This window comes from Phyllobates terribilis, unplaced genomic scaffold (assembly GCF_046119375.1).
Source record: "Phyllobates terribilis strain yellow unplaced genomic scaffold, ASM4611937v1 Scaffold_4__5_contigs__length_816908805, whole genome shotgun sequence".
Lineage (NCBI taxonomy): Eukaryota > Metazoa > Chordata > Amphibia > Anura > Dendrobatidae > Phyllobates > Phyllobates terribilis.
The window spans coordinates 68504732-68532095 of NW_027362764.1; the positions used below are offsets into that span (position 1 = coordinate 68504732).

Genomic DNA, 27364 nt, shown 5'->3' on the forward strand with positions numbered 1-27364 from the left:
AGAGAGGCAGAGAAAGACAGTCCTGCTGCTTCCTCACTCCAAAGCTGGATTCACAGCTACATTTCTCAGTATAGTTTAATATGCTTCCTCTAAATATGTCCTTCATAGAGAAAGGGAAGCAGGAATCCCTAATGTCTATGTGTGCAGAATTTGGGATACATTATAGCAGCTATTCTCCACTATGTCAGAGACAACTGAAATATAGAAATAGAGCCAACAAAGGAGAAAACTTGTAAAAATGCACAATATAAATCATATAATGGCCACAAGTAGTGTTATACCTCATGTACAACAGCTCTGCTTTAATAATTTCATAGCAATAATAATTAATTGATTTAATCTACTGCAGTGCTACAGAATTTACGGCAGCGATGCCGATGAAGCGGCTGACTGGTATAATGCGAGAACTGCATGTCAGACATTGGGAGGAAATTTGGTCACTATAAATGATTATTTGACACAAGGTAAATAGCATAAATATTTCCATTATCAGGAAATGGGCACTAATTGACGAGAACACATATATCTCATATGTTTTATTTCAGCATTCCTTACAGCTAATTTAATCAATGGACAGCTTGATGTGTGGATCGGAATGAACGATGTGAATTCGGAGCACAAGTTTCTTTGGACAGATCAAAGTGGGGTGTATTATACAAACTGGGCTAAAGGCCATCCTTCAGGAAGTCTAGCGTATGCCTACAATGATGATGTAAGTTTTATATTGCATTGCTGCATTGTCATAGGGGATCTCGGGGAACTAGTAATCTATATAAACATTCACTTTAATGCTGGTATCTGTTATGACTGTAGAAGTACACACACACACGGGATATGTACAAACCAGAGGGGATGATAAATCTGCACATCACAGGGTCCTATTTAGACTAGGCAATCCCTAACCTGACCCTAATTTGTCCTTGCCTGACTGCGGATGTTCCTAAGATTATGCAATGGTGTCCCCACTCAACGTTGGCTGACTCTCAATGTCATTAACTGTACCTAAAACTACACACAGTGTGTACTCAAAAACAACAACAGAAAGTAGTGCACACAAGCAGATGGTGAGAAGCAAGGCTATGGACGTGTTCGCACAGCGTCACAGGAAAGACAGAAGAAAATAATAAGAACCAAACAATGAACGTAATATGTGGAAAGCTTCCCAGACCGTAAAACTAAACTAAAGGAAAGGGTACTTGGGAAGAAGAACACAAACAAACTATAAGAAAAGCTACAGAGATGAGTCAGGAAGATAATCCCTAATTAAGAAGCCAGCAAAGACTGCAATTTCATGGTGAGTATAAATAGTCCCTCCTATGATGTGAAAGGACAAACCAAACTAGAAAGTGAAGACACCTGCATATAAGCAACACAGCAAAGCAAAGACAAGAGCATTATCAGCAGTTGTGTAGAGAATAACACAAGCTATGGTCCAACAGAGAGAGAAACCGACCATTAGCCATATGTCACTGGATCGAGCCCTGGAGTCGAGCCATGACAGTTTCATAGGCAACTTTTTTTTTATAGGATAGGATACTACTCTAATAGTCACACGACTACTGCCTAAAGAATTGTGTCATAGCTTAAGGCTAAGTGTGCACTTTGAAGATTTGATTGCAGACATTTCTGCAGTGTTTCTGCATCTCTTGACAGGAAAAACACTGTGGGAAAAAACAAGCTCTTTTTCCAAGATTTTGATACGTTTTCGATGCTTTTTTTAATGCGTTTTTTGGATGCGTTTTTGGACATCAATGAATGCTTTTTGGAGCTAAATAAAGATATTTGAAAAAAGAAACATGGGACATTGCTTCAACCCTTGGATTACCGTCAAACCGGGGGTGAGTATATTGGTTAATTTAAATTATTAAAGAATGTGTCTGTTGTATTTCAAATAAAGTGTTTACTCTGTGTGTGTGTTTATTTAACACATGTCTACTTTACATCAGCACAATTTTGGAACCAAATTTTTTTTTATTAGGGAACTAAAAGGGTTAAAAGTTGACCAGCGATTTCTAATTTTTCCAACAAAATTTACAAAACCATTTTTTAGAGACCATATCACGTTTGAAGTGACTTTGAGGGGCCTTTATGACAGAAAATACCCAAAAGTGACACCATTCTAAAAACAGCACCCCTCAAGGTGCCCAAAACCACATTCAAGAAGTTTATTAACCCTTCAGGTGCTTCACAAGAATTTTTGGAATGGGGAAGAAAAAAATGAACATTTAACTTTTTTCACAAAAATGTTACTTAAGACCCAAATTTTTTTATTTTTGCAGGGGTAACAAGAAAAAATTGACCCCAAAATTTGTTGTGCAATTTCCCCTGAGCATGCAGATACCCCATACGTGGGGAAAAACCTCTGTTTGTATGCACGGCAGGGTTCAGAAGGGAAGGAGCGCCATTTGACTTTTTGAATGTAAAATTTGCTTGAATAATTAGCGGACGCCATGTTGCATTTAGAGAGCCCCTGATGTGCCTAAACAGTGGAAACCCCCCATAAGTGACACCATTTTGGAAACTAGACCCCTCAGGGAACTTATCTAGATGTGTGTTGAACACCTAGAGCCCCAAAGTGCTTCACAGAAGTTTATAACATGGAGCCGAGAAAATAACATTTTCACATTTTTCCCACAAAAATGTTTTTCATCCCCCAGTTTTGCATTTTCATAAGGATAACAGGAGAAATTGCACCATGCAACTAGTTGTGCAATCTTTCCTGAGTAAGCCGATACCCCATATGTGGGGGAAAACCACTGCTTGGGCGCACGGCAGGGTTCGGAAGGGAAGGAGCGCCATTTGACTTTTTGAATGTTAAATTTGCTTGAATAATTAGCGGATGTGCCACTGATGTGCCTAAACAGTGGAAAACCCCCACAAGTGACACCATGTTGGAAACTAGACCCCTCAGGGGATTTTATCAAGGTGTATAGTGTACATTTTGTTCCCAGAGGTACGACCGAATTTGATAACATTAGGTCATCATATTGAATAAGTTGTCATTAGTCTTGAGCGCAAGTGCTCGCTACTTGAGTTTGCATCGGGTACTCGGGTATGAACCATGTATCACGGATGCTCGAATGACATGTTCGAGTACCAGTCCTGCATGTTTCACGGTTGTTAGACACCCAAAGAAAAACATGCGGGGATCGTTCGTGCATGGCAGGCGATCCCAGCAATGGTTTTTTTTTGGTTTCGAAGGATATGGGGCAGAGACTCGAACATGTCACTCGAACACCCACGATACTCTGTGCATACCCGAGCACCTGATGCAAACTCAAGTAGTGAGCACTTGTGCTCAACACTGGTCGCCATATCATCATCATTTTTTCTTCTTTACTTTTGAAAAAATCCCAACCCTAACCCCAACCCTAACCTCAACCCTAACCCCAACCCTCGCCCAACCCTAACCCTCGCCCAACCCTAACCCTAGCCCAACCCTAACCCTAGCCCAACCCTAACCCTAGCACAACCCTAACCCTAGCACAACCATAACCCTAGCCCAATCCTAACCCCAACCCTATTACACCTCTAACCCTAGCCCAACCCTAACCCTAGCCCAACCCTAACCCTAGTCAAACCCTATCCCTAGCCCAACCCTAACCCTGCCCAACACTAACCCTAGCACAACCCTAACCCTAGCACAACCCTAACCCTAGCACAATCCTAACCCTAGCCCAACCCTAACCCCAACCCTAATACAGCCCTAACCCTAGAGTTTATTTTTTACGCCTTTCCTCATGCGGTATAAGTGATTAGACGACTTTATTATTCGGGTCGGTGTGATTACAGCGATACCAGATTCATATCGGGTTTTTATGGTTGAAAGCTGTCACACACTAAAAGATGCTTTTCTTTGCAGACTAGTTTTTGCATACCATTTTCAGGCATGCAACATTTTTTGATCATTTTCTATTCCGATTTTTGGGAGGTAGAATAAACAAAAGCCAGCAATTCCGGAATTGTTTTTTCGTTTTTTTTTATACCGTTCCACGTGTGGTAAAATTGATAAGGCAGTTTATTCTTCGGGTCAGTACGTTTACAGCGATACCGCATTTATATTTTTTTTTATGTTTTGGCGCTTTTACACAAAAAAAACTATTTTCTAGAAAAAATACTTTTTTGTATCGCTTTATTCTGAGAGCTATAACTTTTTTATTTTTCGGATGATGGAGCTGTATGGCAGCTTGTTTTTTGCAGGACAAGATGACGTTTTCAGCGGTACCATTTTGATTTATATTCGTCTTTTTAATCGCATGTTATTCCATTTTTTGCTTGGCAGTATGATGATAAAGCATTGTTTTTTGCTTCGTTTTTTATTTTTATTTTTTACCGTGTTGTTCACTAAAGGGGTTAACTAGTGGGATAGTTTTATAGGTCAGGTCGTTCCGGACGTGGCGATACTATACTTTTTTTTACTTTTACACTATGTTCCACTATAGGACTTTCACTTTTTGCAGCCTGATCGGCTGTATAGCATAGAGAGCAGCAGCTCTCTATGCTATGCAGCCTGTTAGCGCTGCACACAGGGGAGACATTACTTTGGTCATGCACTGCGCATGACCAAAGTAACTTCTTGTCTCCTGGTGACCCTGATGTTGTCATGACGACATTGGGTCATCATGACAACATCCAGGAGCCGCCACAGATATCACTGGAGGCCGGAGAGGAGGTGAGTACCAGCGCTTACCTCCCCCCTTGCCCCCGCAATTCTGCGATAGACTTTGATCGCAGCATTGCGGGGGTTAATGTGCTGGGAGTGGTGCGGGACTGCTCCTGGCACATAGCACCGGGTGTCAGCTGTGACAATCAGCTGACACCCGGCGGTGATCGCTCCTTGTGTGCAGGCGCGATCGCATTATGCGTAATAGTACGTAACTGGTCCGTAAGTCCCATGGCACAGGTACATACCATTATTGACGTAGTCGGAAAGGGGTTAATAGCCGGGGAAGGGGCCATTATTCAAACATGTTCCCTGGCTAATAATAACAGCCCACAGCTATTTGCATAGCCTTTACTGGCTAGATTACAGAGGGACCCCAGAAAAAATTTTACGTAGAGTGCCCCTATAAAAATCTAACCAGAAAAGGCTAAAGAGACAGCTGCGGGCTGATATTAATAGCCAGGGAATGGGCCATGGATACTAGCCCCCACATTGGCTAATAATATCACTCCTCAGCAGTACCAGAAATGGCGCATCCGTAAGATGCGCCAAATCTGGCTCTTAGGCTCCGCCCTTCCCACTGCCGTGTAGTGGTGGCGATTGGGGTACTGGGGTAGGGGTTCATGTCAGCCTCGTATTGGTGGCTGACATGAAGCCCAGGTTAGGAATGGAGAGATGTCTATAAGATACCCCCATTACTAACCCCATAGTAAAGTTTTCAACGCTTTTTCAATAAAGACACCACCAGAATAAAGTATTGTATTGAAATAAAATTACACACAGTTTTAATAATTTTTTTATTATTCTGCCAGTCTCCGAAGCCCTCGATCTATATCTCGAACTATATCCCTCATCTGTCCGCCATCACGACATAATCCATATTGTCCCTCGATAATCCGAGTCACTTCTACAGCAGCCACATCAATCACTGATGTGACTGCTGTAGAAGACAGTGTAAAATCACTCCTGTCAGTGTACATGGCTGTGCTGCAGGCTGAGGTCAGGTGAGTTCATCAGCTGAAGAACAGCTGATCAGCTCTGGTGACCTTATACTGCATCAGTACTGCGTGGGAACATTTGTGAGAATATTCCCACACAGCACCGGTTCCATAAACTGAGGTCCCGGAGCTCTCAGCTGATCTTCAGCTGATGAATTCGCGTGAAATCAGCCGGCAGCAGCAAGCGCCGGGGGACATCAGGAGGACGGTGGGAGCGGCAGTCGGATGATGGGAGAAGTAGTCTTCTTCCCCGGCCCGGGTACCATTCTTTAAGTGTTGTTGTGCTGCAGAAACACTAGAAAGAATGGACATGCTGCGTATTTTAATGCAATGACAATCCTGAGCAGAAACTTCGGCATCATGTGCACAGCACATCAGGATTGCCATTGCATTAGCTGGCAGATGGATTACATAGCGTTTTTGGTGCATTTCCGCACAGAAAAAACGCAGCAAAAACGCAGCAAAAACGCTCAATGAGCAATTAACCTAAAGCGGTTTTTCCATTCTTGAATTTTTTTTTAATAAAAGTGTCACTTGTATGAGATATCACACTTCTAAGAACCCCAGCAAAAACCTGCAATCCCTGAGGGAACATAATAGCAAACGTTTAATTCCCGTACAGTTACTGCAGGGAAAAAAATAAGTATTATATAGTGTAGGAAAGCCAATTAGGACAGGGATAAATCCTAGCACTAGAGTTTTTGATTAGGTGCACCTGGTTAGCTATGACTAGACTCAGGGCATGTGTTCATTTGAGGCTCGTTTAGATAGGGAAACTGAGCAGTGTGAGGTGTTGGAGCTGGTAAGTAACCAGTGAAGGTGACCACACTGCTCTTGAAGCAGGACCTGAATTGCTGTCTGGGTGAGATCCTGTTATTGCTTTGCCCTCATTGAAAAAGGAATTGTGATTGTTGTTATTATGTTTGTACCCAAAAAGACTGTTTTCATTTAAAAATGCATGTAAGTTTATGGAGTTCAATAAACCTTGCTCTGTTTTGACAAAAGAATCTGGTGCCTGTGTGAACTCTAATGCCCACCTGAGAGCGTGAATCCCTACAATAGCTAATGGTTTGTCAATGTAATACAAGGGGAGACCTGAACAGAAAACCTCCTTAGGTCCCAACGAATTCGAACATTTTGCAATTACATTCATGAGAATTGCACAACAAAAATGTCCACTGCCATTTTACACATTACTGAATATTGTAAACGTCACAGAGCAGGCTTATGGTGTCAGGTTTCGCCACGCAGGCCTCTCCATATTTGACTTGCAGCTATCACATCGCATGGTCTAGCAAAGTAATTAAATGGGGACCATCACAGGCCCTATAAAAGATGAGGGCAGGGAAAGCAGCAACTATTTTCATATTTTGCTGCCTAGAAATAGTAGGTCAAAGTGCACAGCTCAATTTTACAGTGATAGAGAAAGTTAAGTCTTATTGTGGTGAACTACTGCAGTACCAATGAACATACAAAATAGAAGTTGTAGTCTCAGTCCATGAGCAACAATATATAGAAACAAATGATAGTGAGGTTCAGGACCTGCAGAGTCAGTGTGATTGTGAATTGATTGATTCCTGATACACTGGATTACCACAACTTAAAAGGAACCTGTCATGTAAAAAACTGCTATTAACCCGAGAGCCCCGCTGCTGTGAAGAAATGAACTTTAAGCCTCATTAGCACATTCAGGATTTGGTCAGTAACAGTAATTTACATCAGTATTTGTAAGCCCAGACCATGAGTGGGTGAAAAATGCAGAAGTGGTGACGTGTTTCTATTATACTTTTCCTTTGATTGCTTCACTCCTGGTTTTGGCTTACAAATACTGATATAAAAAACTGACCAAATACTGAATGTGTGAAAGTGGTCTTATTCTTGGTCTTTCAGTCACGAGGGCGATCATGAAAAGATTCAACTTTCCCTGTTTTCAAAAGTAAATGCCTGTATTTTATGATAGACTGACTGCGTAGCTATGAAACGTGGAGCTGTAATGGACGCCGGGACATGGACTGAGGAAGAATGTGAGCAGAGCAAAGGATACATCTGCCAGAAATCAAAAGGTAAACTGCATAGAAATAACTAGTGCCAAAGTCTAACAAATAAGAAAGAGGCAGATTTTAAAATTAACTGCATGCATCTGTTCAATCATCATACACACTGCAGAACGGGATGTCAGTCAAGGATCAGTGGGTGTGATTACATAGTGCTCACTAAGTACAAAGTGGTGACTGCTCATTCCCCCCAGGACAACCTACTTGACTGGAAGCGAGCGGCTGCAGGGAGAATATAACTTCATTTTCTTTCTGACACCAATTTTCTGGTTAAACATTTACAATGGTATTTAACTTTAAAAACGGAAAATGGCCAGTGAGTGAAGAGGTTAAAAACTCATCGTGGAGATGTAGTCTAAGGCTGTGTGCCCACGATCAGGATATAGCAGCGCTTTGGACGCATCCGATCACGCAGGTAAATTCACATGTGTTCAATGAGTTACGGCATCCAATACATTCTACTGAGGAAATTTCTGATTTGGAGACCAGCATCTCCGTAACAGAAATTGACGTGCTTTGGCTCAAAAACCCGCGCCGCGGGAGAATTTACACGGCATCAAATAGAAGCACAGTGGGCATGGGATTTCTATAAATCCCATCCTCTGTGCTTCTAATTTAGAGCGCAGTGTTTCGACGCAGTGCAGGTGAGCTGCGTTCAAAACGCTGCTATTACGGATCGTGGGCACTTACCTTTAGATATTGTATAAAAAATACACAATCAGTAGTAATTAACAGTGTCGGTCTTGGGTATACTGGTCCCCAAGACTACATTATTCTATGCGCCACCATTTGACTGCACAGAACAAGCATACAATATTGTAAACTTTGCTGGGAAATAACATTGTCAAAGCTCACAGCAGTCTCGTGACTGTTTCATCTTTTGAACCTTATGGGCACTGTTTTGTTGGGCCACGTTGTTGTGTTTGACTGGGCCCCCAGAATATTGTCTAGTGCAATAGAGGACTAGTCCAACCAGAGAAAATAAACCTAAAAGAATGATATTTTGGGGATTTTTACCATTGCCTTTCTGTTGCATTCTTGTTAAACCCTTCTCGATTCTTTACTATTTAGACCCGAATACACGAGCCAATCCCACCACAGCTTCAGCCTCTAACCAGTATAAATATGGTGATGCCAGCTACAGCTTTGTGAAAAGCAAGATGAAGTGGGACGAAGCGCGTCGCGTGTGCAAGAGCACAGATTCAGAACTAACCAGCGTCTTAGATGAATACACGACGTCTTTTCTAAAGCTCCATTTAGCCAAACATAAAGAGCCTTTCTGGATCGGCTTAAGCAGTACCAATAAGGTATATATAAGAGTGAATGTAAAATAAAGGGGCTGTCCAGGTTCAGAATATTGACGTTATTTCATGTTTACTCGTCCACACCCTAAGACCCCCTATCTCCCAATATCACACTAGGATCATTTCATAGGAATTTCAATACTCGGAGGAATCCCACAGAAAAGTGGGTCTCATGTTTTAAAAGTGCCTAAAAGCAAAACTGTATTTGTTGCCCTCAGCGACCAATCAGAGCTAAGCTTTCATTTTTCTAACATCTCAGGTAAAATGAAAGCTGTAGTGCGATTGGTTGCCATGGACAGCAAGCACAGTTTTTTCTTTCAGACAGTTTGAATAATTTTGCCGCATGTAGATTTTACAAATTCCAATTTATGTGGAAACCTATATGAAAAGTTTTAGGAGAAACTCAAAAGATTTCACAAGTTTGCCAGTTTTGATCAAATCAGAGAGTCGATTGATCGGAGACAAGGGCACACAACAGGTTTCTGTCTGTGTCCCAGGCTTGTCTGCTCTCAGATGCCCAGTCACAAGTCTTTATTACAACCACAGAGATAAGGAAAAGGGGAATGGCTTTCCAGGCTTTACATTACCTAACGTAGAAACTATGTAAGTTGAGAATAACAAAGTCGTAAATTATGGAAATGGCTGCAGAAGTCCTTGAAACTATTCTACCCAGCTTTTCCTATACCTTCTGTAACAAAGGAAACTTAACAGAAAGACACCGTTATATCAGAGAAAACGCCCTGTGTTATTTCTTTTATGAATAACACTTATAAAGCTAATACTAAAATACAAAATTATCAAAGATATATGAACTGTCTAAACAGGGGTGGATTAAGAGTAGCAATGGCCCCGGGCAGTTTAGAAGGCGCGGGCTCCCCCCCACACACACACACACACCTGATTTATCACGTAACATGTCACATGATCCCCTGTGATAGATCATGTGATAGTTCACGTGAAATTAATTTGACACAATATTAATTATAATATATTTTTTTAGACTGTGTGCCGACTATGCGTTTTTTAAGCGTTTCCGCAGCAGCAATTCCGCTGCAGAAACGCTTAAAAAACGCTTGGTAGAAGGTCTGCCATGTTCCCCAATGATAATCCGCATGTGCTTTGCACATGCTGCGGAAATTTCCGCTGCGGATTATCATTGCGGAAAAATCCGCAGCATTAGCAATTATTTTGCGGCGTTTTGACTTGCATTAGAACGCATGGAATCCGCATCCCTGCATCTGTAGATGCGGAATCCATGCGTTTCAATGTGCGGATGGTACCCGGGTGTGGAGGACAGGAGACTCTCCTCCGGACCCGGGTACCATAGAACCTGTAAAAAAGAATAAAATAATAAAATAAATATTATACTTACCTTCTGATGGCCCCTGGTGTCTTTATCCGATGCGTCCTGGCTTGCCGGCAGCTCGCGATGGTCTGAAAAGGACCTGCCGTGACGTCATTTAGTCATGTGACGGGTTACGCGACCGCTGACGTCGGCAAGCCATCAGAAGGTAAGTATATATTTTTTATATTTTACCCTTCTTTTACGGTCACACTATATAAATCCATGCTGGTTGCATGGATTTACATTATATAGTGTAACCAAGTTGTCAAGCACTTTCCAAGTGATGCTAAAATCGCTTGGAAAGCACTTGTCAACCCGCATGCGGAAATGCAAGTGAAGAACGCTTCACATCTGCTTGTCCCTGGCAGGAAAATGCATGTACAATCTGCATGTAAAATCCGCATGTACAATCCGCATGTAAAATCCGCATGCGTTTTTTCTGCCAGGGAGATGCAGAAATGCTCAAAAAAAATCCGGAACATTTCGGTATCGTGGGCACATAGCCTTACATTAATTGTATGACTCAATATTGAGCACACGTAGCCATCTATACACAGCGGGAGGCTGCACAGTGCCATCTATACACAGCGGGAGGCCGCACGTAGCCATCTATATGACGCGCCCCTGGTCCTGCTGCTTCGCGCGGCATCGCGCGCACGGGAGAGCTTACCCGGAGCCGGATCAGATGGGGGTAGTAGTCTCGTGGCGGTGACCCGGTCCGTGCCCAGGGAGTCAAACTAAGTGGCAGTCTATGGCAGTAGATGTTGGATGTTGTTTCTGTGATCGACTACGCCACCCGTTGAGTGCGGCTTTGAAGCCGCCGCTGCAGAACAGTCCACTGAGGCCAGGTGTATAAGGATGTGCAGCGTGGTGGTATAACCCCCAACGGGAGGGGTATGGCCTCAGGGCAGCGCGGATAGATGATGGGGGTGATGGTGGTACACGAGCGCAACAAACACAACTCGGAGTCTTGGTGGTGCAGTTCAGGGTCTTTACTCACGGTTACTCGGTTACTGCTCCAGGCCACCGCTGCAGAGGTGGCCGCCTGTGTCGCGCTGTGCTCACCAGGCGAGGGGCTAGGTCAACTCCCAGGTCTTTCCGGAGTGCTTTGCAGGACCCCCTTTATGTCCCCTGTTTCTGGTCTTCAACCCCACTAGTGACCACGCTTATGTCCAGCTGCCTCGGACCTTCTTGGTGGGCAAACGTTGGCCTGCGTTTCCCAGGTCCTATGTGGTGCCTTTCTAGCGGGTGTGGTGAGGGGCTGCTCCACATGTAATGTCGCAGCCTCCGGTTCTTAGTTGAGGGTAGTTTCTCTCCTCCACTAATTTGGGATCCGGTTCCCATCTTCTTGACCTGACCCCCCTACTCAGGTAGCGGCGGGCGTGTGGTGGCTTCCAGCCAGTCCACACCCCTGGGGTCCCCTCTTTCCTTTCTGGAGCCCAGTCTGCTCCTCTTCCTCCTCCAGGCTCAGGCCTCCTGACAGGGCCTGCCTGTGGAGCAGAGCCCATAAAGCAGCTCTGCTCCCTGTCTTCTCCTCTCTCAACTCACTCCCTTTCCAAGATGGTGCCTCCCTTTATACTCCTGTACAGAGTGCACCCAGGATCTACTTCCCCCACGCACACACTACCGGGTTCCCTTCTCTAGGTGTTCCCTCCCCCCACTCCAGCCAGGGACATGCTCACTCGTGCCTGCATAACTAATGGGAGCACCGTCGAGCTGTCCCCCGGAAATGTGGTGTAGTGCATGTGGGTGTTAGGGTCCTGAGCCACACTCCATCCTTACCTGGAAGTGAGATATCGCACATCTGGGTGAGATGCAATACCTCTGTAGCAACCGAACCCTCGGGGTGCTACATATACACAGCAGGAGGCCGCACGTAGCCATCTATACACAACGGGAGGCCGCACGTAGCCATCTATACACAGCGGGAATCCGGACGGCGCCATCTATACACAGCAGGAGGCCGCACGGCGCCATCCATACACAGCGGGAGGCCGCACGGCGCCCCCCCCCAGAGACAGCAGGAGGCCGCACGGCGCCATCTATACTCAGCACGAGGCCGCACGTAGCCATCTATACACAGCAGTAGGCCGCACGGCGCCATCTATACACAGCAGGAGGCCGCACGGCGCCATCTATACACAGCAGGAGGCCGCACGGCGCCATCTATACACAGCAGGAGGCCGCACGGCGCCATCTATACACAGCGGGAGGCCGCACGGCGCCCCCCCCAGAGACAGCAGGAGGCCGCACGGCGCCATCTATACTCAGCAGGAGGCCGCACGTAGCCATCTATACACAGCAGGAGGCCGCACGGCGCCGTCTATACACAGCAGGAGGCTGCACGGCACCATCTATACACAGCAGGAGGCCGCATGGCGCCATCTATACACAGCAGGGGGCCGCACGGCGCCATCTATATACAGCAGATGGCCGCACGGCGCCATCTATACACAGCAGGGGGCCGCACGGTGCCATCTGTACACAGCGGGAGGCCGCACGGCGCCATCTATACATAGTGGGAGGCTGCACGGCGCCCCCCCAGAGACAGCAGGAGGCCGCACGGCGCCAACTATACTTAGCAGGAGGCCGCACGCAGTCACGCATGCAGTCACGCACACACACAAACATATACAGACATATACATACACGCATAAACACATTTGAAACACAAAAATACATATAAACAGACATCACACAATGATATCTGCCTGCACACACACACACACACATATACATACACACATACACACACATACACATACACACACATACACACACAGACTCACCATGCCCCGGCTCCATTCCTCCTGCCTGCTCCGACTTCTCCATTGCAGCAGTGCAGGCCGGGCGCGCACTGTGTGACATCACACCTAGGAGACACGGCCGCGCACAGGACTGTGTCTCCTAGCAGTGGCGCGGCCGGGCCAGCACAGGGAAGTTAACTGCTGCAGTGCTGGCCCGGCCGATGAAGAAGTAGCGGCCATGCGCCACTGCTGGGGGAGCGGCCCCCCCTCCCGCCACGGCATTAGACACCCCGCTCCGGAGCCGCGGGCCCCCTGCAGGCTTTGGGCCCCGGGCGGTAGCCCGGATTGCCCTCATTATAATCCGCCTATGTGTCTAAATAATAATCAAAGCAAAGTATAAATATTTACCACACCACAATGTTAGCACTTCCCAAAACACATTGGAGCACATTTATAAAAACCGTCTAAGGAAACTGTCTTTGTTGGTCATTGAAACCAATCACAGCACAGTTTTAATTTTGCAAAAGTGACAGAAAAATTGAAAGCTGTTCTGTGATTGGCTGGTATAGGCAACAACAGTGTTTTTTCATAAATTCCAGCAAATGTCCCGAGAATACTAGTAATTATCAAAAATTAAAAAAGACATATACAGCTCTGGCAAAAAATAAGCTTTATCATTTGCTGAAAATAAATACAGATTTTTTAGCTTTGAATTTCGGATACATGTTGTCAGTAGTTTATAGACTAAAACAACAATGTACATTTTACTCAAAAATATACCTATAAAGAGAAAAATTTAATTTAATTTTTTCCAGAGCTGTATATATATATATATATATATATATATATATATATATATATATATATATATATATATATATATATATATATATATATATACGTATATATACAGTTATATGAAAAAGTTTGGGCACCCCTATTAATCTTAAGCTTAATGTTTTATAAAAATTGGTGTTTTTGCAACAGCTATTTCAGTTTGATATATGTAATAACTGTTGGACACAGTAATGTTTCTGCCTTGAAATGAGGTTTATTGTACTAACAGAAAATGTGCAATCTGCATTCAAACAAAATTTGACAGGTGCATAAGTATGGGCACCTCGTCAGAAAAGTAACATTAATATTTAGTAGATCCTCCTTTTGCAAAAATAACAGCCTCTAGTCACTTCCTGTAGCTTTTAATGATTTCCTGGATCCTGGATGAAGGTATTTTTGACTATTCCTCTTTACAAAACAATTCCAGTTCAGTAAAGTTTGATGGTCGCCGAGCATGGACAGCCCTCTTCAAATGATCCCACAGATGTTCAATGATATTCAGGTCTGGGGGCTGGGATGGCCATTCCAGAACATTGTAATTGTTCCTCTGCATGAATGCCTGAGTAGATTTGGAGCAGAGTTTTGGATCATTGTCTTGTTGAAAGATCCATCCCCTGCGTAACTTCAACTTTATCACTGATTCTTGAACATTATTGTCAAGAATCTGCTGATACTGAGTGGAATCCATGTGTCCCTCAACTTTAACAAGATTCCCGGTGCCGGCATTGGCCACACAGCCCCAAAGCATGATGGAACCTCTACCAAATTTTACTGTGGGCAGCAAGTGTTTTTCTTGGAATGCTGTATTTTTTTGCCGCCATGCATAACGCCTTTTTGTATGACCAAACAACTCAATCTTGGTTTCATCAGTCCACAGGACCTTCTTCCAAAAAGAAATTGGCTTCTCCAAATGTGCTTTTGCATACCTCAGCCGACTCTGTTTGTGGCGTGCTTGCAGAAACGGCTTCTTTCGCATCACTCTCCCATACAGATTCTCCTTGTGAAGAGTGCGTTGTATAGTTGACCGATGCACAGTGACACCATCTGCAGCAAGTTGATGCTGCAGCTCTCTGGAGGTGGTCTGAGGATTATCCTTGACTGATCTCACCATTCTTCTTCTCTGCCTTTCTGATGTTTTTCTTGGCCTGCCACTTCTGGCCTTAACAAGAACTGTCCCTGTGTTCTTCCATTTCCTTACTATGTTCCTCACAGTGGAAACTGACAGGTTAAATCTCTGAGACAGCTTTTTGTATTCTTCCCCTGAACAACTATGTTGAATAATCTTTGTTTTCAGATCATTTGACAGTTGTTTTGAGGAGCCCATGATGCCACTCTTCAGAGGAGATTCAAACAGGAGAACAACTTGCAAGTGGCCACTTTAAGTAGCTTTTCTCATGATTGCATACACCTGGCTATGAAGTTCAAAGCTGAATGAGGTTACAAAACCAAAAAAAGTGCTTTAGTAAGTCAGTAAAAAGTAGGTAGGAGTATTTAAAACAAGAAAATGATAAGGGTGCCCATACTTATGCACCTGTCAAATCTTGTTTGAATGCAGATTGCACATTTTCTGTTAGTACAATAAACCTCATTTCAAGGCAGAAACATTACTGTGTCCAACAGTTATTACATATATCAAACTGAAATAGCTGTTGCAAAAAAAACAATTTTTATAAAACATTAAGCTTAAGATTAATAGGGGTGCCCAAACTTTTTCATATAACTGTATATATATATATACACATCAACATTGCTGCTGGCAAAATGGGAACATTTATTCCCAACCACAGTCCCACTTGAGAATGCCCCCATACCAGGCAGGACCGACCGGTAACTTATTGGCACGATTTACATAAACCCTGTCTCTTTTGGTCAAGGAATTAGCTGTGATTGTTACTGAGACACTGGGTCAGTTCTGGCAAATTCGAGACTGGCGTTACAGTCTTAATGATGGCAGTGCCAGAGTAAGATGTGCCAAATTTATTAATATGCGTGCGCCTCTTAATATATTTGGTGCATCTTACAACTGTGCGCCTGCACCAAAAATGTTACTACAGTTAGGGGCGGGTGTACATTTCAGTCATACACCAGTTTTGTGGTATATATTATCAAATTATCATGAATATTGTCTGATGGATTTAGCTACACCATGCCCTCGCCCCGGTTCCTCCTACTTTTTATAAAGTTGGAAAAGCTTGACAGACCAGAATTGCCAAAAAAATGCCGAAAGTCATTAAATTTTTGAATTTTTGAAAATTTTTGCAACATTTCAAGGAGTTTTATGTCAGGTAAATACAGCCAGCATCTGACACTAACAGTAGCAACTGGAACTAGCCCTAATCACTACTATTTAACCACTTAAATGCTGCTGTCAATCTCTGAGATCGGCAATTAAATGGTGCAAGAATGGTCGGGCACCCACTGCCACCCTCCCCAATTATGTGATTGCTCAATGCTGATGAGTTGATATGGCAGTTGAGGGCCTCCTGACATCTGTAGTTGCTGTCATATTAGGACTCCTGGGAGGCCCATAAAGAAATAAAAAAATAAACATATTTAGTATTGCCGGAACTGTAAAAGTCCGATCTATCAAAATATGAAATTGCACAACCCATAAAGTAAACCCAGTAAAGAAAGAAATCGAAATATCAAACTGGGGTTTTGCATTTTCTACACTTCAACGGAGAAATAAGAAAAGGAATTGGCCTTTTAAAATGGTGATACAAACCAATTTTTACCAAATAATGAGCATCATTAAAACAAACCCAAAAAACAATGGCGGAATTGCATGTTTTTTTATTTTTTTCATTATTTCAGTACACTTGAGATTTTTTTTCTCCGTTTTCAATACATTATATGGTAAAACAAATGGTGTCATCAAAACCATAGCTCATCACCACCTTCCTAAGACTATGTCAATGGAAACATAAAACAGTGATGCCTCTTAGAAAAAGGAAACTGCAAAAAAGAAAATTGGCTATGTCCTTTAAAAGTTAAAAATAAAGTCTTTAAATGATAATAATAAATAAAAATATATAAACATAAAGAGCAGATGATAAAATGCAAGACCCAAACGGGGTCATAAAATATAACTATAACCAGGTCGGGACATAATTACGGTAAGTCCAGTACACAGGACCACCACATTAGGTCCTAAAACACGCTCTGCCGACAGGTTTTTAAGGGTTAGTGTTGATTGTTAGTCCAGATATATTCCTTGTTTACAATTGAACCAAGGACCCGGGTGCCTTAAAAAAAAAAACACCTGTACTTGTAAGGTGCCCCAGCGAGGTAGTCGTGGGTGAGCTGTAGCCCATGCTCTCTTTGGCACCCTACAGACAAAGCGTGTCCTCGCTCTGATGTTCTGCTGTGTATGTCGTATTTTCCACTTACTTCTGACCAGCCGGTCTCTTCTGACTCCAGGTATTACTCTTGTGGAACCAGGGCAGCAATGAATTCAGAGGACACAAAATTCATAACAACAACTGGAACTTTATTTAGTAACTGGCAGTTTTTACAGTATCTACAGGCAGGTATAAAGGATAAGGCACAATGGGTTGTCATCTTTCCCACAGGTACTTGATACAACTTCAGCCCTGGTTCCCAATTTAGGTGAAGCATCGCTGTTGCTTTGCTCTCTAGTCCTAGAGAATCTTCCTCATCAACGACAGTATATCCAGATCCTAGTTCTTGCCACGTCCTAGACTTGAGTCCTAACTTCTTCTGCAGCCCGCAGACAGAATGTGCTCCTGGGTCCTCAATGACTCTCTTGAGTTTCCCAGGCCAGCTAAGGGGACTCTTGTGGAGGGATTCTTCTATCTGGTGATCCACTCTCTGGGATACTAGGCCCATGACGGGCCCCCTGGGACGTGGGGTACTCGGTGCCGGGCCGATCGTTGCTAGGGGAGATGTCACAGTGGCGGTGACCCGGTCCATGACCAAGGGCGGTCAATCCAAAGGGGAATATTTACAGGGGATTTACAAAGTTCGTGACGCCACCTGTGGTATGCGGCTAAAGGGAGTCGCCGCTGCCGTGCAGAACCTCTGGAGCTGATGTTAGTGCAGCAGGGTTGGTTCCGCTCCCCAACCGGTAGAGCTTAGCTCCAGGGCAGTGTGGAGATGTTGTAGATGTTATAGGTGGTGCTGGGCATTGTAGTGCAGGGGTGATGGTGCAGATAATAATCACAGAGACGGTGGAGTGCAGTCCTCAGGGTCTTTACTCACGGTTATTGCAGTCCAAGTTACAGTTACCAGCGTAACTTCCCTCGTCGTGCGGCGGTTACTGAGGGAGGGGTTTGGGCAACCCTCAGATATCTCCCGAGTACTTAGCGGGACCCCCTTCTGTGTCCTCTCTCTGGCCGTCTCCCTGCACCTTATACCAAGTGTGTTATGTTCTGCTACCAGAGCTAAGGAAAGAGAGGAGATCTGTCCCTACGATAGAACTCAACTTGATCCCTACGATATAACAGGGGACCTGATCCTGCGATCAGACCTGCTAAAGTCCTCAGCTAGTCTGTACGGAGACCTATAGATGTGGGGAAGGAATCCCTACAAGTACTAGGGACTGGAAGCAAAATGGACACCTCCTAACAGAAATAGTAGCAGACAGACGAACAAACAAAATATATAAAACACAGAGGTCCGAAGACCAAGCAAACTAACAGAGTTAGATACTGAGCACCGGCTAGCTAAAGAGTAGTAATACAATGAAGTCCAGCAAAGCCAGAAGGGCGGAGCAGGACTAAATAGGCTAACAAGGTCATGTGACCAGCAATAGAAAAAACCTAAGAGCAAGGTTCTAACAGTACCCCCCCTTCTAAGAGGATCCTCCGGATCCCCTAGGACCAGGCTTATCAGGAAATCTCCTGTGAAACGCTCTGATAAGTCTGGACGCGGAAACATCATCCGACCTCACCCATGAGTTATCCTCGGGTCCGAAACCTTTCCAGGCCACGAGATACTGCAAACTACCTCTATACCGTCTAGAATTAAGGATGCGAGAAATTTCATATTCCCCGTCCTCCACCACCGGAGGAACAGAGGCAGAGGCGTCACAATCCGACACAACAGCTTTTTTCAACAGAGAGACATGAAACACCGGATTAATTCTCCAGGAGGTAGGAACCTCCAACCTAACAGCAGATTGGTTGACAACCTGAAGCACCTTAAAGGGCCCTACAAACTTGGGACCCAATTTCTTAGAAGGAATCCTCAACCGCAGATTCCTAGAGGACAACCAAACCATGTCACCAACAGCGAACAAAACCTCCTGTCGTTTCCTATCAAAGTAGTCTTTAGATTTTCTGTTAGCCTCCTGAAGATTACCACGCACATCCGTCCAAACTCTCTCCAAATTGCCGGAAAAATTCTCCTCCTCAGGCACGGCAGATACCAACTTGGAGAACGACCCAAACGACGGATGTCTCCCAGAACAACAAAAAAAAGGCGAACAACCAGCAGAAGAAGATGTATGATTGTTCAGAGCAAATTCAGCAAGTGGCAGAAACTCAGACCACCCCTCTTGATTGTCTGCCACAAAACAACGCAAGAACTGCTCAACATCCTGGTTTTTCCTTTCTGTCTGGCCATTAGATTCAGGATGATATCCGGATGAGAACGACAAATGAACTCCCAACCTGTCACAAAAGGCGCGCCAAAAACGAGCCACGAACTGAGGTCCCCTATCAGAAACAATGTCAGTAGGAACTCCATGAAGTCTGACAATTTCCTTGACAAAGGCCTTAGCGAGAGTCTTAGCGCATGGCAGTTTGACGAAGGGAACCAAGTGACACATCTTGCTAAAACGGTCCACGACCACCCAGATGACAGTAAAACCCTCAGAGGGGGGAAGGTCAGTTATAAAGTCCATAGCCAAATGTGTCCAAGGAGCACTGGGAACCTCCAGAGGGCAAAGCAACCCCGCAGCAGGAGTATGTGAGGACTTAGATCTAGCACATATAGTACATTGACGCACCCACTTAATGACTTCCTTCTGCCATCCAGGCCACCAAAAACTGCGACCCACCAGTCTCTTGGTCTCAGAGATTCCGGGATGACCTGCCAACCGAGATTCGTGACACTCAACAAACAAATCTCTCCTAAAGGTCCCAGGCACAAACAACCTCCCATGGGGAGTGTTAGATGGGGCATTCTCCTGTGCTTTAAGAATCTCATCTTCCAAAACGGAGTCCAAAGCAGCTATCACAACACCTTCTTGTAAAATGTTCTCCTCTTTCTCAGCACCGACTATGGGAGAAAAACTGCGAGACAAGGCATCCGCCTTAACATTCTTAGTACCTGGGATGTAAGTAACGGAAAAATTAAACCGCGAGAAAAACAGTGCCCACCTAGCCTGACGGGCATTCAGGCGCTTGGCAGCATCAAGATATATCAGATTTTTATGATCCGTAAAAACCTGAACGGGAAATTCAGCACCTTCCAAGAGGTGGCGCCAGTGTTCAAATGCGAGTTTAATAGCCAATAATTCCCGATTACCAATATCGTAATTCAGTTCAGTCTCCGAAAAATTTTTTGAAAAAAAGGCACAGGGATGTACTCCATCCCCGTTATCCTGAGACAATACTGCGCCAACCCCCACAGAGGAAGCATCAACCTCAACCAAAAACGGCTTAGTCACATCAGGCTGCATAAGGATGGGAGCAGAGGTGAACCTCTCCTTGAGATACTCAAAAGCTTCAATGGCCTCAGAAGGCCACTGAACCGCATCAGCACCTTTCCTGGTGAGATCGGTCAGAGGTTTGACAATAATAGAAAAATTTTTAATGAATTTTCTATAATAATTGGCGAAACCCAAAAACCTCTGTATCGACTTCAAACCAATAGGCCTAGGCCATTCCTGCACAGCTTGAACTTTCACCGGGTCCATCTCAAAACCTTCGCTGGAGATAATGTAGCCCAAAAAACTAATTCTCTGTACAGCGAACTCACATTTCTCCAGCTTAGCAAAAAGTGAATTGTCCATTAATAACTGTAATACCTCACGTATGCTCCGCCAATGAGACTCCAGATCCGGCGAATAAATCAAAATGTCATCCAAATACACAACCACATTTTTGCCGATCAAAGGTCTAAGGATGTCATTAATAAGATTCTGAAAAAATGCAGGAGCATTAGTAAGACCAAAAGGCATAACCAAATTCTCAAAATGACCCACAGGAGTGTTAAAAGCAGTCTTCCATTCGTCACCCTCCTTCATGCGCAACAGATTGTATGCCCCCCGAAGGTCAATTTTAGAGAACCACTTGGCCCCCACTAACTGGTTAAACAGATCATGAATCAATGGCAGTGGGTAAGGATTGCGTACAGTAATTTTGTTAATCTCACGAAAATCCAGACAAGGACGTAAACCGCCGTCCTTTTTTTTTACAAAAAAAAATCCAACCGCCACAGGAGACTTAGAGGGCCTAATGTGACCGGCGGCCAAACTTGTCTGTATGTATTCCTCCAAAGCCTTTCTCTCAGGAATAGTAAGATTAAATAAACGACTCTTAGGAAGAGTCGCTCCAGGGACAAATTCAATAGTACAATCATAGTCTCTATGGGGAGGCAAAACCTGCGATTCCTTCTCAGAAAAAACTCTCCAAAAATCCTGAATAGGAACAGGCAATTCCCCCCTATCCACAGCTGCAATACGCCCGTTACAACACTTGTCATAACATTTATGGCTCCAGGATTTAATTTCATTGGTAGACCAATCCAGTACAGGATTGTGCAATTTTAACCAGGGCAATCCCAACACCACCGGAGAAGGCAAGTTATTCAAAACTACCAAATCCAAATTCTCATGGTGAACACCATTAATAGTGAGGGGAAATTCACAGACCTTGAGAGTAACATTCTTCAAAGGGGAGCCATCCACAGAAACCACAGCAATGGGGGATGACAAAGGTTCGGGTTTTAAATTGAGTTTTTTCAAGAATCCCCCATCAATTACATTCAGAGTAGACCCACAATCGACAAACACCCGAAATTCCATTAATTTTTCCTGAGCAATAGTGGAGGCAGCTAAAAATACACCCTTGGAATTTAAACAGGCAATACGGGCATGACTGACCATTTTTTTTTCTTTCTTCATACGAAGCACACAGCTTTTAATGAAATGACCAGAATTTCCGCAATAGAAACACAAACCTTCAGAAAATCTGCGGTCTTTTTCTTGAGAGCGAGGTGCCATCGCTCCAATCTCCATCGGCTCTCCACTGTTAGTACACACATTCTCATGACCAGAAACTGACATAGCAGAGGATTTGCTCTCATTAACCCTTGCACGCAGTCTCCTATCCACCCGTATAGCTAATTGCATAGCCTGTTGCAAATCTTCAGGTGTGGGATAAGCAATTAGCAGATCTTTAACCCTTTCACTAAGCCCAGCAAGAAACAGACTCTTCAGAGCAGAATCGTTCCACCCTATTTGAGTAGACCACCGAGGGAAATGAGTACAATATTTTTCCACATTACCTGATCCCTGTCTCAAACGTCTCAACTCAGTCTCAGCAGAGGAGACACGATCAGGATCATCATATAATAGCCCCAAAGCAGAAAAAAAACTATCCACTGATCTAAAGCATGTATCACTAGGTTGCAAAGAAAAGGCCCACTCCTGAGGCTCTTTGCGCAAAAGTGACATTATGAACCCTATGCGCTGGGATTCATCCCCAGAGGACCTGGGTCTCAAACGAAAATACAATAAGCAAGCATTTTTAAATGAAAAAAATTCTTGGTGTTCACCAAAAAATAAATCAGGCAAACGTACCTTAGGCTCCAAGAAATGTGCTCCAGAACAGTTACTCACGTGCTGATGGAGCTCGGCCACCTCCAGAGAGAGTCCCTGCAGGCGTTTAGCCAAATCCAGAACCGACACCATGATGGAACAGAAAAATCTTTCCTTAGGGAATTTGCGGGCTGGACTTACTGTTATGTTCTGCTACCAGAGCTAAGGAAAGAGAGGAGATCTGTCCCTACGATAGAACTCAGCTTGATCCCTACGATGTAACAGGGGACCTGATCCTGCGATCAGACCTGCTAAAGTCCTCAGCTAGTCTGTACGGAGACCTATAGATGTGGGGAAGGAATCCCTACAAGTACTAGGGACTGGAAGCAAAATGGACACCTCCTAACAGAAATAGTAGCAGACAGACGAACAAACAAAATATATAGAACACAGAGGTCCGAAGACCAAGCAAACTAACAGAGTTAGATACTGAGCACCGGCTAGCTAAAGAGTAGTAATACAATGAAGTCCAGCAAAGCCAGAAGGGCGGAGCAGGACTAAATAGGCCAACAAGGTCATGTGACCAGCAATAGAAAAAACCTAAGAGCAAGGTTCTAACAAAGTGTTCCAATCCGGTACCTGCGGGCCTTGTCGGGTGACGTCTGTTCCGTCCCCTGGGTCCTCTATAACTACCTTCTTGGTGAGACTGATATGGACTGTTGGCTGCAGGACTTGAAATACTGCAGCCTCCAGTTTCTAGTTGAGATATAGAGTGCTCTGCTAGTTGAGGGAACGGTCCCCTTTGTGTGGCCTGACCCCTCCACCTTCTGGTAGATTCGGGCGTACGGGTGGCCTCCAGCACTGCCCGTACCCCTGGGGTCCCTTCTTAGTTCCTGGAGCCCTTCCTGCTCCTCTCTCCTTCTCTTTCAGTCCCGGGCCTCTCCTCAGGCCCTCTGCCTGAGCAGAGCTCCTGCAGAGCCCTGCTCCACTCCTCTCACTGTAGACTGTTCTTCCTGACTGGACTGGCCTCTACTAAAACAAGATGGCTTCTCTATTTATACCTTCCTCTCATGTGCTCCCCTTAGCTACTTCCTCCACCCACACCCACTACATAGCCCCTCCCAACAGCTAGGGACCCGGGACTGTGCTCTCCCTTAGGAGCAATCTCGCCCTACCCCCACTTGTGGGTATGTGTTGGATGCAGGTGTTAGGGTCCCGAGCTGTACTCCTTCCTTACCTGAGAGTGAGATACCACACCTCTGGGTGAGATGCAGTACCTCTGTGGCGACCAAACCCTCAGGGGCGCCACACCCACGTCTACCCTAGAAGCCAAAATAGAGCCTTTCAGCTCTTCTGCAGTACGGCACACAACTCACTGTTGTCACTTCCTCACTAGCACTGAGTTCCCCATCCCTTTACTGGGCTGGTTGTCACAGTTAACCCCACCTGGACCAAACTGCAAACCCAGAGGGATCAAACTATGGGAACTTGCTTTTAACCCTTTTTAGTATCATGTGAAAACTATCTCCTTCACTACTGCTACACTCTAACTGCTAGGCCGCCCTCTGAGAACACTTTTGACATGTAAAAAGAAAAACAGAATATGCGTCAATATCTGGAAAGCACTTTTCTGTATGTTTAACCATTCAATGTTTTCCTACTTCCATTCCTGTTTAATCACATATCTATGGATCTTCGTATTGTTCTAGACTACTAATATGTACCGCTGGGTTGATAACTGGAAGTTGCGCTACACAAAATGGGCTTCGGGGGAGCCAAAGAAGAGAAATGCCTGCGTTTATATGGACATCGATGGACAATGGAAGACATCCTCTTGCGATGAGAATTATTCAGCAATCTGCAAACAGACGAACGGTAAGATAGAGCCGGAAGTCTAACGTGGAATGTGCAAGTTGTATATACAATGGTTTACTTATAATTTATACCTTCATTAAACTCTGGATCACCCAGAACTGAACTAAGCCTAAATGGTGACAAAAATAAGCCAGCATATACTGCATGTAGTTAAAGAGGTTGTTCCCTTCCATTGTTGACTTCTGCGCTGACATCACTTCGACAGCCAATAAGTGAGCTCAGCGGTTCTGCCTGTGTAAACAGAACATCCACTCAGAGCACTTAAGCTCACTGATTGGCTGCCAAGCTGTCGGTGTGACATCAGCTCTGCAGCCAATACGCTGGGAGCATTGTCAGAGACTCAGCACTGGACTCGGGGAGGGTGAGTAAAGCAAGTTGTTGTTTATTTTTATAATAGACCAAGATTTTCTGGAAGTGCACAACCCCTTTAAGCAAATGCTTTTTTGTACTATACAGGCAGCCCATGAGGTTATTATGTGGCCTCTAATTGGAGGGCGTCATTCTAGGTTGAACTGTCCACAAAGGGAGTCTGTCAGCACAAAATGACTGTTCAAACCTAGCACAGGTGCGCAGAAGATGAAAAGCAAGTAAGGGGGAGGGTGCACTGAAGTGCTCGGCCACGTCTAGGGTGCACCAGGCACACCTATTCTTTGTTTGAACAATCATTTTGAGCTGATAGACTCCCTTTAAATAGGTGGTGAAAACCTGGATCAGGATGTAGTCTCAATAAGTGCTGCAATGTTAGCAAAAAGTACTGAAAAAAACATTGGAATTTATGTTCTAGTTGTTTAGTAGTGTAAGGATATTTATAACATCCTTCAAAGATGGGTTGGTGTAGGCTGTCATAGGACAAGAAGCCACTTAAAAAGTTTAGACTTTGTCTCAATGCTCAGTGAAATTGGGTTAAAGGGAACCTATCATGTAAAATAACCCTATTAACCTGCAGATATAGGGTAAATCTACAGGTTAATAGCATTCTGACAGTGTGCGGCATCGACACTGGACCCCCGCTGCCTAGAGAAAATGAGCTTTATTCCCTCCGGCAGCGTTCGGCTTCCAGTCATGGAGGTGGCACCACCACGATTTCAGTCATCGTTCAGTGTATAGAGCACAGCGGCTGTAACGGCGCTCCTGAGCTGTAATGCTGAGCTGGCTGTCAGTCATTGCCGAAGGGTTGGTTACACCTGCCACTCTCTGTACACTGAGCGGTGACAGAAACCATGGCGGCGTCACCACTACCACTTTTGCCAAATGCTGCCGGAGGGAATAAGATTAATTTCCTCCCGGCAGCGGGGCTCTCAGTTCCGGCACCGCAGGATGTCAGAACGCTAATAACTTGCAGATTAACCCCATATCTGCTGGTTAATTGAGTCATTTTACTTGAGAGGTTCATTTTAATTATGGTATGTAAACAGCAATGTGTAATTATATCTAATACTTTATTTCTTAAAGTTATTGCTCCAACTGAACCACCGCAAAAGCCTGGAAAATGCCCAGAATCTGGTGGAAAGACCTGGATACCTTTCCGTGGTCATTGTTATATTTTTGAATCATCATATACTAGAAATTGGGCTCAAGCGTCCATGGAATGTCTTCGGAATGGTGAGCTCTAGGAATATATCCTTCCTTCACTCATATGGGAGCTCAAAGGCATTGCATTCATTATCTAGGCATAAGAAAATGATCTGGAAGAAGGGGAGGAGAGCCTTAATGTTTTCTTTGGTTAAAGGTTTTGTCCAACTAAAAATGTTTTACTTCAACATGCTTAAAGACAGTCGGCTACACTCCTGAATCTGGAAGTTTTTCTTTTGTCCCCGCATCTCTTATTTTCTGAGATATGGCCCCTCTTCCCTGTATATAAATCTAGTCTTGTTCGCCAACTGGGCGTGTTCATCAAGATTTGAGGACACTTGCCTAATAAGACTAGGCTTACATACAGTAATATCTCAAGAATGGAAAGGAGCAAAAACAAAAGAAAAACAAATCAAGATTCAGGAGAAAAACGTCAATTACACCAGGTAAAAATAATCCATATTTACAGCCAGGGGCAGGTCCCCTTTAAAATAGCAATTTCTATGACTTACTAATATAATTATCAAAGGTTTTCTGATCTGTAGATATCCAATTTAGTCCCAAGTCCATTTACGGCTTGTGTTCAACACAGGACACAGCGTGCTCATTACATCATGAGGGAAGGTGGATGACTCACTGATTTTTTCATTCGAACATCCACCCTTCTTCTCCGTCTATTGGAGATAAGTGAATTGATTTGAGGTCAAACCGAATTTGTCTCGAATTCTACAGAAAAACTGGATCTGAATTTTTTTTGTTATTCACTTTGGACAAACCTAGCAAAAATTAATTTCAGAAGATAGAAGAGCTAATCGGAGGACTGGCGTCAAGTAGACGGGTAGGGGAAGGTCCAAGAAGTTCCTACTCTTACTAATTTTTTAAACCCCTTCCCAGCCAATTCGAATTGATTCTACGCAAATCGAATTTCCAATCTGAATTGAGAAAATCTGCCAAAATTGATTTGTTCAACTCTGATAAAGAAGGAGGTTGGCTTAGCTACCAAAATGACTGAGTCAGTCAGACCTTTTCAGACACAGAACTGATAACATGCTGACACAGGAAATGATTGTCTTGAGTCCAGGAGTGTTTTAATGTAGTGTTGCGCTAAGATCATCTCTTGCTCTCCAGGATCTGGCACTGTCTGACATTTTTTTGCATTTCAAAAGTATTTCAATATGAACTTTGTAATGCTTCACTTCCATTGTGGTGACACTAAAAGAAAATTGAACACTTTCTGCTAT

The 27364-nt window shown here is 44.2% G+C and overlaps 1 protein-coding gene across 1 annotated transcript in view; it reads left to right on the forward strand.

Moving 5' to 3' along the window:
• Nucleotides 1-27364, forward strand: part of LOC141264991 (macrophage mannose receptor 1-like) — a 154166-nt gene that overhangs the window by 118495 nt on the left and 8307 nt on the right. The window contains exons 21-26 of the mRNA XM_073677467.1: nucleotides 350-464; nucleotides 546-712; nucleotides 7622-7724; nucleotides 8787-9022; nucleotides 24386-24551; nucleotides 26004-26153. Of these exons, the coding sequence (XP_073533568.1) occupies nucleotides 350-464; nucleotides 546-712; nucleotides 7622-7724; nucleotides 8787-9022; nucleotides 24386-24551; nucleotides 26004-26153 (937 nt within the window). The remainder of the gene's footprint in view (nucleotides 1-349; nucleotides 465-545; nucleotides 713-7621; nucleotides 7725-8786; nucleotides 9023-24385; nucleotides 24552-26003; nucleotides 26154-27364) is intronic.